The following is a 12,364-nucleotide window of genomic DNA, read 5'->3' on the forward strand; positions in this document are numbered from 1 at the left end:
CGTGCCCGGCCCCAAACCGAAACTCTTAGCTCTTAAAAACTGAGTCCCCATTGTCCCCTTTCCCTGGTCCCTGGTAACCTTTTTTCTACTTTCTGTCTCTATGAATTTGCATATTCTAGATGTACCTCATATAAGTAGACTCAGACATTATTTATCCTTTTGTGTCTGGCTTATTTTACCTAGCATAATGTTCTCAAGGTTCATTTGAGTTGTACCACGTGTCAAAATTTCATTCCTTTTTAATGTTAAATAATATTCCTTTATATGTATATATTTTGTTTTCTGTTCATTTGTTGATGGACACTTGGGTCATTGTACCCTTTGACTATTGTAAAAAATGCTGCTGTTAACATTGGTGTTCATGTATCTGTTGGAGTGCCTGCTTTCAGTTTCTCGGGGCGTATACTTAGAAGAGAAGTTGCTGAATTGTATGGTAATTCTGTGTTCAACTTTTTGAGGAACTATCATGCTCTTTTCCACACTGTCTATACCAATTTGCAATCACAGCAGTGCATGAGGATTTCACTTTGTCCACATCCTTGCCAACACTTTTTTGCTTCCCCACCGGCCCTATTTTTTGGGGGGGGGCGGGTAATAGCCATCCTGATTGGTGTGAAGTGGTGTCTTACTGCTAGACATGTTTTAAAGGAAAAAAGGACAGTTCTTTAATGTGACTTAAATTGTTAAAACATTGTATGTGTAAATGGAAAAAATACATATACGCTCCTTGTGACTTACGATCTTACACAGCTATAACAGCAAAACCAATTTTTAATTTAAGTGCTAATTAAAACCTACTAAAATTAATGTTTTTGACAGTGTAAACCAAATTGTGGCTGTCTTCCTTTATAAATAACTTACTTTTATGTGAGAGTATCTATTTCAGTTACAAATTATAACTGCAGAAACTTCAACTGGTAAAAGAATTCAGAGTATATAGTTACAGAGGTTTGCTGACATTAGGACGTGCCAAACTACCTATAGTCAAAATTAATTAACAAAATTAATGATTAATGTATCAAACTTATAAACTGTCATTTAGGTTATCATTTGGTTGCTAATATTATTTGAAAAGCAAACTGCGTAATGAAGTCTTGTGGTCACCTACATGAGCCACAATATACATATATTTATTTTTAATTAATTGTCTTAAGTTAGAACCCAAAATTCTTTTTTCTGAAATTTAAAGAAGGAAAAAAAAATTCTTTTTGCCACCTCTGATAATATCGATAGTCCAAAATTAAGAAAATGCGAACTTCTCCTGATGACTTCTTCAACAGCCTATTTCAGTCTGTGAAACATATTCAGGAATACATATGGGAGAATAAATCAATGTGAATGGGGTAGCTGCCATAAAAATAATGTTCTTAATTTGTGTAATTATTTTCAGTTTTCAAAGCACACTTACAATATGTTGAATCCTCAAAATAATTCTTAGCTATTCAGGAAAGATGGTGTTTTCATTTTACAAGCAAGGAAACTAAAACTCATGGCAGTTACTTTAGAAATAGGAGTGCAAAAGAAGAAATAAGCGTGGCATGTGAGAATAACAAGAGTCCTTATCTGTAGTGGGTTGTTTTTGGAAAGTATTGAGAAATAAGCTGAATCCAAGTGACTTTGGAATTTGGATTTGATGTAATGGAGTATTTTCCAAACTTGCTGGTCATAAGAAATCCCTTCCTTGGAGACTGGGGGCCAGGGTCCTAGAATCCTTTCTTAACAAGTGCCCCTGCTGAAGATTCTTATACTTAAGCAAAATTGGTTAATTATGCATTTACTATTTTTGAGCAAGGAGCTTGGTGTCATAAAAATAGTGTCTGGGGGAATATCTTTATCTAAAGAGTAGGTTGAAAAATAAAGAGAGTCATCAGGCAATGTTTATTTTGATATGACGTAGTTGTGGCTTTTATTAGTTTGCGACCATGGAAATGAGATATGAGGAATCATGGAATTATAGAGATTGCCTGGGAAGACAAAGGGAAATAGGGAATGAGTGATTTGTGGAGAGACTTTATAGGCTTGGACATATATTGAGTCTTTGCTCATAAAATGTCCCGTAGATATTTGGAAATCTAATTTGAATTCCAGAATTAGTAAAACATTACACTTAAGTCAGACCTTGCCAGGCATGAAGATATTGTATATTCTTATGTACATTCTCAATATCGTATATTCTCAATATAAAACTCAGTTGCAGGTTGCATTTGTTGTAGAAATTCTGCTTTCAGGTTTTGTTTTTCCTGACTCTTCAAATCTTCTCGCTGGGCTTCTGGGCTAGATCTCCCTGTAAATTTGAAATAGTTATTCCTTATTCCCCAAGTAAGTATGGAAAAGAGGGGCAGAAAGGTTAAGGTTGAGTTGATAAGGAGAAGACCCTTGTGGCAGGGGGGTGGGGGAGGCGGGGGGAAGGTAGTACACGGTATTTAAAGTTAACAAGAGCTGGGTGTGGTGGTTAACGCCTGTAATCCCAGCACTTTGGGAGGCCAAGGCAGAGAATCACTTGAGGCCAGGAATTCTAGACCAGCCTGGGCAACAGAGTGAGACCCTGTCTCTTATTTTTTTTTTTTTTTCCTGAAATTAATGAGTCCTCCCTCTTTTGCTTTTATTTCTTTAAGTGAAAGCCACATCAGGCACACTGAAAACCTAACTCTTTGTTTTTATGTACTGGGCTTATTTTTTTTCTTGATTTCTTTCCTGAACAAAATGAAACAATTCTTTGAGATGCTTGTCTTTGTGATGTGCACAACCACTTTTGCTTTCCTGTGGTGGCAGATTCTTACAGGATGACCCACTCAGTTTCAGTGCTAATAACTCCATTTGAGCTTTTCAGTTCTGTTTTGTTGGTTTCCCCTTTGGCAAACCCTCATTACCCTATTCAAAAAACTTTGGGAACTGTTTCTTCCTCATTTGCTGCAGAGTAACATTTGTCTCTGAAGTGTAAGATTTCCTTCCAGTAGGGAGCAATAATTTTTCTATTTTTATTCTCATTCACATTTATCTTTCCTTTTTCTCCCCTTCTCAGCCTTCTTGCTTTCTTCAGGAAGATCTCCTGCAAGACCTCACCTCAAGTAGTTTGAGTTTAACCCTGTTAGCTGCTTTCACATTCAAATCAATTTAATCTACTTTAATAAAAAAACTTTAAAAATTCATGTGAATGACGAGGTATTGTTCTAAGTTTTGCTATGCAATAGATACTGTAAGTCACTTAGTGAAAGTAGTTTGCCTTTTTTTTCCATTTTTCTTTTGGAGACGGGGTTTTGCTATGTTGTAGGCTGGTCTCAAGCTCCTGGCCTCAAGCAGTTCTTCTGCCCCAGCCTCCCAAAGTATTATAGGTGTGAGCCGCCATTATAGGATTATAGGTGTGATTATAGGTGTGAGCCGCCATGCCCAGCCCTAGTTTGCCATTTTCTGTTTTATTTATTAATGTATTTTTATTTATTGCCTTTTTCCACATGTTCTAAGCCATTTTCTAATAGAACTAAATGTGTTTTTTTTCTTTTTGTGGTTCAGCTATTATATGTATCTGCTACTTTTAGCATTAACATAAAGCTTCCTGTATATGCCAAGTCCCAGGTATTTTGGAATCCCATGTGGCTTTTGTGCCCTCCAAAGAGGGGCAGAGAGAACCTCTTAGACCCTAACTTTTACATACTCTTGGCCCACATTTGGGGATTAAGTGAAGGGTACCTAATGAACAGAACCTATGCATTCGTATACATCTGGCTTGAGAAAACTGTATCTCTCTTTTTTTTTTTTTTTTTTTTGAGAAGGAATTCCGCTCTTGTTGCCTAGGCTGGAGTGCAATGGCGAGATATTGACTCACTGCAATCTCTGCTTCCCAGGTTCAAGCGATTCTCTGGCCTCAGCCTCCCGAGTACCTCGGATTACAGGCGCCTGCCACCACACCCAGCTAATTTTTGTATTTTTAGTAGAAATGGGGTTTCACCATCTTGGCCAGTCTGGTCTTGAACTCCTGACCTCAGGTGATCTGCCCACCTTGGCCTCCCAAAGTGCTGGGATTACAGGCATGAGCCACTGCACCTGGCCTCCTATCTCTCTTATAAGTAGACTTTTCTTCTTGCTTCTTTGAAACAGAAACTTTTTGTAAATAAGTAAAGTGTATAAAGGTGAGCCATATTGGGAAGAAGGGACTGATAGAGGAGTTAGAACAACCAGGTAACCAGATTTTTTTTTCCTGTTCTTTTGAAAAAAAAAAAAAAATTTTTTTTTTTTTTTTGGTCTTTCTGAAACTGGTACTATTTCGGAATGATAGGTAAAAGTCTCCATGGAGAAGCAGGGGATGTGATGCCATGTTTACCTGCCCCTCCCCCCCCATAATTATCATATCTTTTCACCTATTGAGGAAAGTTGGGCTCACATAGACTCTCTTCTTTATGGGATAGACCCCAAGTTTCATCTCTAAGAGTACCAGACTGGAAGGTCATAAAGAAATCTGCAGCAGGAATTTAATCTGTAGATTTGGCCACATAAAATGCAGGTGTAATTTTTATATTATACTTCAAAACACCTTGAAAGCCATGTTAGTCTTTTTGCTATCTTTAACAGTTAAGAATTTTTGCATGAGAATTATTATTTTGTTTCTAGTAGTAGTTTTTCCAACCTTTCCCAGGCCTTCAATCTCTAATTCTGAAGTTTTTAAGAAGAGTTAGTTACCTACAGTTAATACTTCTGTCATCTTTGAATTGCTGTTATACCATATAGGCCTATGAGAGTTGCCAGACTTAAATAATTATTTATATGCTTAATTTCTTTTAACATACAGAATAATTCTTTAAAAAATTTTTTTCTCTGTAAACTGTAACTGAAACCCATGCTGCCCTGGAAAGCAGTGTTACAAACTGCTGTACCCTCTGCCTGAAGACAAGTTTTTATTTCTTTATCCTAATACCCAACAACAATTATCACTTTAAAAGATGAAATAGAGGCCGGGCACGGTGGCTCACATCTGTAATCCCAGCACTTTGGGTGGCTGAGGTGGGCAGATCACAAAGTCAGGAGTCCCAGACCAGCCTGACCAACATGGTGAAACCCCGTCTCTACTAAAAATACAAAAATTAACCAGGTGTGGTGGCACACGCCTGTAATCCCAGCTATTCAGGAGGCTGAGGCAGAATTGCCTGAACCCGGGAGGCGGAGGTTGCAGTGAGCCGAGATTGCGTCACTGCACTCCAGCCTGTGTGACAGAGCAAGACTCCGTCTCAAAAAAAAAGATGAAATAGATGCCCATGTCTGCTAAGTCAGTGTGGTGCAGAAAATGATAAGGAGGGAGTATTCCAATATTGACCTAAAATATTTTAATCAAGAATTCCAGACACTTTTCTCCACCCATATTTTGATATGTAGACTTATCATATGTGGTCTTAATTTAGCAGTAAAATTTTGAATATTGCACATATATAATACTAGAGAAATTTAAATGTTAATAAGACTTGAGGACCAGATAATTTTGGGGATACAGTTATTAGCTGTGAAGTAAAAATTTCAAGTTTAATGAATGAAAACCAGTCTCACTGCTTCATTAGCACAATTGGTTTGGAAGGTTTGCTTCTGGGCGAATAAAGTGAACAGTAGCAAAGGATGGGATTGCTACTTTAAAAATACTAAAATATGAGGGTAAAGAGAGATGTCTGTCAGAGGATGTTTAAAATGAAATAGCTTCTTAAAAGCAAGGGACGGAAGATGTGCAAATGGTTATGAGGTCATTGTACTAAACATTAGCATTTTGCTTCTCACTCCAGAAGAAATTACATCAGTGGATAATCTACTGAGCACTGTAATTTGGGTAGTACTGAGATGAACAATTGTTTTAGTTGTTGCCTGACCCACACCCCACCCCCAGTAGCCTGGAACTGTGCATGTTATGAAGAGGTCATGTGACACTGATCCTTGGTTTTGCTCACTTATCCTGTCAGAACAACTTAATGTAGATGGAAAGAAATGAACGAAATGAATAGAATGGGTTAGCTGTATCAGCTTTAGTTTATATTGAAGGTAATGAATGCTGCAATTGGGATAGTATAATATATTAAGGCCCCAGGAATATCTAGCTCCATAATGGTGAAGAGAAGGTTCTAAAAAGCAACAGTGGCTAATCCATTCTAAGTCTCACTTGACGTTTTAATGCTACTTTTTGATACGGTCTTTTAAAATTTTATCATTGTATTCATGATAATTTGATTGACAGTTGGTAATATTTAAACAATATATGGTTCCTCTTATTTTACCTTCAGCTGTAATTTAGTATAAAGTTCCTATTTCTTTTCAATAATTATTATATAATAACAAACATGGATCTTCTGAGAAGAAAATTATTTTAGAAGTTTTGCAAAATATTTAGGGTTTGTTTGTTGTCAATGAAACATGAGCTTTGAACCAAATCTTCATTTGTCTCTTAGTTCTGTTTTTCATGTGAATTTGAGGGAGATAATAAAATTTTGTGAGTCAGTTCATCTCACAACATTTTTCTGAGAATTAAATGAAGTAAAGCAGCCAACTAGTAAATAGCAAATACTTGGCAAAAATTATTTTTAAAACCCCAGGTGTTCCTTCTGATCTGTGTCTTACGTTAGTTTTGATCTACTTTATTATTGTCTTAAAGTCTTTTGAGTGCTAAAATAATGTACTTCTCTAAGATATTTTATGAAATGTTCCTAGATTAAAAAAAAAACAAGATTTAGTTATAGATGGAACAAGTAGACAAATTATTGAAAGAAGCCCCAAATTATTTGTTTAGGTTTCCCCCATTTCCTGCTTTGTTGATGATAATCTGTTGTCATGCAACTGTATTTCTAACTTCAAACATTAAGCAGGGGTTCTCAGATCCCTTAAAATAAATAATACTTTTCAGAAAGGATAAAAACACTTAGATATATAAAGTAGCCTGTATTTATAGTATAGATGTCTTCTGGGCAAATTAGAGATAAAATAATCTAAATATTTCTATGGAATTTTTAGATTGCCATTCAGTGTATTCTCAAGGAAAATTAAATATGGATTTTTGATGGCAAGGAAGTCCCCCCTGTTTTTTTCCCTCTATGCTTTGCTATAAATAAGTAGTTGGCAGCTTTTTTACAATAAGCTTTTACAAACCATTTTTAAAAATCAAAAGCTGTGACCTTTGCAAGTTGATCATTCTGTATGGGTTGTATTGGACTTAACTGAGACTCAGAGGCCCAATTTCAATTCTCATTTTTCTTTTAAGTCACAGGAATTTTTTATCCTTGGGGAAATGCTAACTGCTTATTAAGGACACACACACACTTTTAAAGGGGTATTGAGGGGAAAAGACATTTATGGAATTCATTCAACAAATGGCTGTTGAACAAGTCACTATGCTAGGTTGTCAGGTGCTAAAGATAGAACACAAAAAGGTATTTTGTCACTGCCTTTTCATGACAAAATAAAGCCTCTGAGGGCTTATTTGATGGGGGATAAGAGTCAATATAATGTTGCCTGTGATTAAGTGTTATGTAAGAGGCATGTACATAGTATCCATTGGTTTTGATGCTATTGGGCAGAGTAGAAACAGGAGTAGTAACTTGGTTTCCTTTTATTACATTCCTCATTGGGTACTTTTGGTGACAAAGTGAGAACCTTAAGGTTCAATTAATACTTGATGTAATAACTGAAGAGAAAAATTAATGAACAAGAAGGTAGATCAGAAAACATCGCCCAGAAAGTAGCATACAGAAAGAAATGGAAAATGAGAGAGAAATTAAAGGATATTAAGGATAAAATAAAGTTATACACATACTCACACACATTTAAAAATTGTTTAAAAAGGAAAGAAGAGTTGAAAGGGGAGAAAAAGAGAATGAGAGGAGACAGTGTTTAGAGAGATAATAACTGAGAATTTTCCTGACTTGAAGACAAATACTTGAGTGTTTAAGTTATTGCTTAAAAGAAAAAAAAAAATAGGCTTCATGCAGTGGCTCACACCTGTAATCCCAGGCTTTGGGTGCCAAAGTAGGAGGATCACCAGAAGTTCAAGACCAGCCAGTGCATCATAGCAAGACCTCATCTCTACAAAAAATTAAAAAATTAGCCGGGCAAGGTGGCACATGCCTGTAGTCCTAGCTACGCTGGAGGCTGAGGTGGGAGGATCCCTTGAGCCCAGGATTTGAGGCTGCAGTGGGCTATGATAGCACCGCTGCATTCCAGCCTTGGTCACAGAGTGAGTTTCTGTGTTTTAAACAAACAAAAATAAAAACAATGTTTTGGTTAAAGATAGATTGATTTTAATCAAGGCAAAGATAGAACTGGAATTTATATTTAGGTCTTTCTGCCTCCAAAGCCTATGTTCATTTCCTGACATTAAATTGCATGTCTAGCAATTGATGACTTATGTTGGATATGGAAAGTTAACTGCGCCTTACAAAAATGAGACTATATCTGAGTTACACATTAACAGTAAAAATACTAAAATGATCTCAAGCATGAATTTATATAATCCAAATCTATCATTTATAACTTAAGCATTTGCATTTTTTAAACACCATCGATCATGATTTAGTAATGTTTAAGTATCTAAGATTAACTGTCTGATTTGGTGTTTTATCATTTTAAACCACATTCTGTTTTGGTTTTTGATTTTAGGATCGAAAATTAACAAAGTCTGAGAGGCAGAGATTTAAAGAAGAAGCTGAAATGTTAAAAGGTCTTCAGCATCCCAATATTGTTAGATTTTATGATTCCTGGGAATCCACAGTAAAAGGAAAGAAGTGCATTGTTTTGGTGACTGAACTTATGACATCTGGAACACTTAAAACGTAAGTTCATCAATATTACAAAAGCTGACCAAGAAGTATGAGAGAATTTGATTTTTTAAATTTCAGGTCTACCAGTTTTACTTTTGTTGTCCAGCCTACTAATAAGGGAACAATCCTTCCAACTGTTACTGTATTAGCATATTTCCTTGCCCACAAAGTCCTCTGGTATATAAAGTGATTTGATAATTATTTCTTGGTAAGTATTGAAATGAGAAGTTATGGCCTAGCGTGGTGGCTCACACCTGTAATCCCAGCACTTTGGGAGGCCGGGGCAGGTGGATCACCTGAGGCCAGGAGTTCGAGACCAGCCTGGCCAACATGGTGAAACCGCGTCTCTACTAAAATTAGCCGGGCGTGGTGGTGTGCACCTGTAATCCCAGCTACTCGGGAGGCTGAGGCAGGAGAATCGCTTGAACTCAGGAGGCAGAGGTTGCAGTAAGCCGAGATCACCCCACTGCATTCCAGCCTAGGTGACAGAGTGAGACTCTGTCTCAAAAAAAAAAAAAAAAAAAAGAAAAAAGAAAAAAAAAAATTGAGTGGCTAAGGAATCAGAAATCAAATGTCAAGGTAGCCCCCTAGTGGTTAAAATGAGATTAAGGTTTATTGAGAAACTACCTATTTTTTTCATTTGTATTGTGCTTTGCTATATCCCTGCAACTTTTATATCAGATGCAGATTATATTGTGACAGTTATCACTTAAAAAATACTTTTAGTTCCATTTCCCATAACATCAGAAATTAATCCCCAAATAGCTAGTTCTTTCATTCCTTTCACGGAAATAGGTTTAATGCAGAAATTTCCTGTTACTTATTGTAAAGTGCTTTTGGTAAGAGTTGGAGTATGCCTTTGTAATCCCAGGTTTCTTAGAGCAGCAGTCCCCAACCTTTTTGGCATCAGGGATCGGTTTCGTGGAAGACAGTTTTTCCATGAACTGGTGCAGGGGTTGGGGCTGGGGAAGTTTGGAATGATTCAAGCACATTACATTTATTGTGCACTTTATTTCTATTATTATTACATTAAAATATATAATGAAATAGTTATACAACTCACCATAATGTAGAATCAGTGGGAGCCCTGAGCTTGTTTTCCTGCAACTAAGCTGTCCCATCTGGGGGTGATGGGAGACAGGGCAGATCATCAGGCATTAGATTCTCATAAAGAACACTCAACCTAGCTCCCTCACGTGCACAGTTCACGGGAGGGTTCATGGTCCCATGAGAATCTAATGCTGCCGACAGGAGCCAGAGCTCAGGTGGTAATTCGAGCAATGAGGGAGTGGCTGTAAATACAGATGAAGCTTTGCTTGCTCGCCTGCCACTCACCTCCTGCTGTGTGGCCAGGTTCCTAAAAGGCCATGGACTGGTATCAATTTGTGGCCCAGTGGTTGGGGACCCCTGGTGTCTTAGAGGATCTGTTTTTACTCAGAGAAGAACCTGTTGTAAGTTACCTTGTATAAATTTTTTATTTGGTGAAATTGGATATTTTAAAATTGTCATGTGGCATATATTCTTTATTCATTGTTAAAGTTAATACTGCTGAGCTGATTAATTCTAGATCATTGGAATACAGTGTTACAGCACCTGGATATAGTCACTTGCATATGTTCTGAAATGCTTACGGTTAACATATTGAAACATCAACGGATCATTTCTGTCCTGCAAATTCTAATTTCTTTATCCAGCTTCCACTCTTGTTTATGGCAATACCTTTATCCTAGTTAGACAGGCTTCTTGATACTCTCTTTTCTTCCACTAGAATGTGCTAACTAGCGCTATATACCTAGCACTATGAACAAGAATATCACATTCTAGTGGAAGTATCTGATACTGAATGATAAGTGTTTGAATGAATTAAGGAGAATTATGTGGTAATAATTATGTGTACATCTTGAGATTCTTTCCACTGGTTTGGATACTTACTTGGTTGTCAATAGTTTGTCTGGCATGCCTAAGATTACTCTAAAATACAATGGTTTACTTGTTTTAAAAACTATATTTAGAAGCTTTGGGTAACATAGTGGGGTAAGCCCCTGTGGAATGGCTGTCCCACACCAACAAACTGAAATGTGGAATATAATAAAAGTTTTTTCCAATACATATCTAAGCTTTAAAGAAAGAAAGGTTAACCTCCAGATAATAAGCAGAGATAACTCAAAGCCAAAACAGGAACTTATACTCTGGGATTTTAGACCACATATTGGTTGAGGAGTTGATGCTAGTTTTAATGTCCATGCAAGGACAGAAAGCCTTAGAACTAGGTAGAGAGGGGAGCTAGAACTTAGCCTATGTCAAAAAACTGAACTATCCATGAAAAGAGAGACCTCAGTGCCCTAGCCAGTGAAAGCTGCAAGGAATTTTACCTGTGTGCAGAAGACTGTGGATAAGAGGGGAGACCCATGAAAAATAGAAATTCCCATCAAATGCTACCAGTGTTCTTAATTATTCTGTAAGCTAATCTTTTCTTTTTCTTTTTTTAGAGACAGGGTCTCACTCTGTTGCCCAGGACAGGGTGCAGCGGCACAATCATAGCTCACTGCAGCCTCAAACTCCTGGGCTCAGGGAATCCTTCCACCTCAGCCTCCCCACTACCTGGGACTATAGTTGCTCACCACCATACCTGTCTAATTAAAAAACAATTTTTTTTTTTTTAGTAGAGACAGTGTCTATTTTGTTGCCCAGGCTGCTCTCAAACTCCTGAGCTCATCCCGATTTGGCCTCATCCCGACTTGACCTCCCAAACTGCTGGGATTACAAGCATGAGCCACGGTGCCCAGCCTGTTTGGTATTCTTCCATCTCATGTGTAGATGGCGCTATAACATAAATTTATACCATCTACTTGGTACAGGAATCCCAAACCAAAGAACATACATCATAATTGATCAGGAACGGAAAGAAAACTCCCGGGCACATTTTCACAGTTCCTTGGTCACAGTGTCCAGAGGCAAAACACTTTCCAAAGAAGATGACCTCACAATTAAATTACAAATCACACCAATGAAGGTGAATAGACACAACTGGAAAATAGCACTGCAACAATTAAAGATATGGGCAAGTCTGAAAGTGATTACAAACAATTATTTACATAATGATGTCAGTAAAGATATATGTAAGTGTATATGAAGTGTTTAAAGAGAAAAGAAGGAATTGAAGGAATAAGACACCAAAGAAAAAAAAGACAGGCATAATTTAAAAGCTTCTGAAGAACTTTTAGAAATAAGAACATTAAAATTCAAACATAAATGGTCTAACGGTTAAACAACAGACTAAATTGAATTGACAGGAATATTAACTATGAAGAAATGAGCAACAGAACGCACAAAAAAGACAGAAAATATTTAAAGAGGATGACATAGTAATGAGAAGACCCAGTTAGATTTAATTATCTAAAAGGGGTTTCCCTGTAGTCCTAGCTGCTCTGGAGGCTGAGGCAGAGAATCACTTGAGCCCAGGAGGTGGAGGTTGCAATGAGCCGAGATCGTGCCTCTGCACTCCAGCCTGGGTGACAGAGTGAGACTCCATCTCAAAAATAAAAATGAAAAAGTAGAGAGAATGAGAAAAAGAAAAATTTCAGAAT

At 37.1% G+C, this 12,364-nt stretch overlaps 1 protein-coding gene across 24 annotated transcripts in view; it reads left to right on the forward strand.

The window, feature by feature from the left end:
• WNK1 (WNK lysine deficient protein kinase 1) overlaps positions 1-12,364 on the forward strand; it is a 160,445-nt gene that overhangs the window by 52,779 nt on the left and 95,302 nt on the right. For all 24 annotated transcript variants that reach the window (XM_009247295.2, XM_009247287.3, XM_054527806.2 and 21 more), the window contains exon 2: positions 8,617-8,789. In XM_009247295.2, the coding sequence (XP_009245570.2) occupies positions 8,617-8,789 (173 nt within the window). The remainder of the gene's footprint in view (positions 1-8,616; positions 8,790-12,364) is intronic.

Source organism: Pongo abelii, chromosome 10, assembly GCF_028885655.2.
Source record: "Pongo abelii isolate AG06213 chromosome 10, NHGRI_mPonAbe1-v2.0_pri, whole genome shotgun sequence".
In the NCBI taxonomy this organism is placed as follows: Eukaryota; Metazoa; Chordata; class Mammalia; order Primates; family Hominidae; genus Pongo; species Pongo abelii.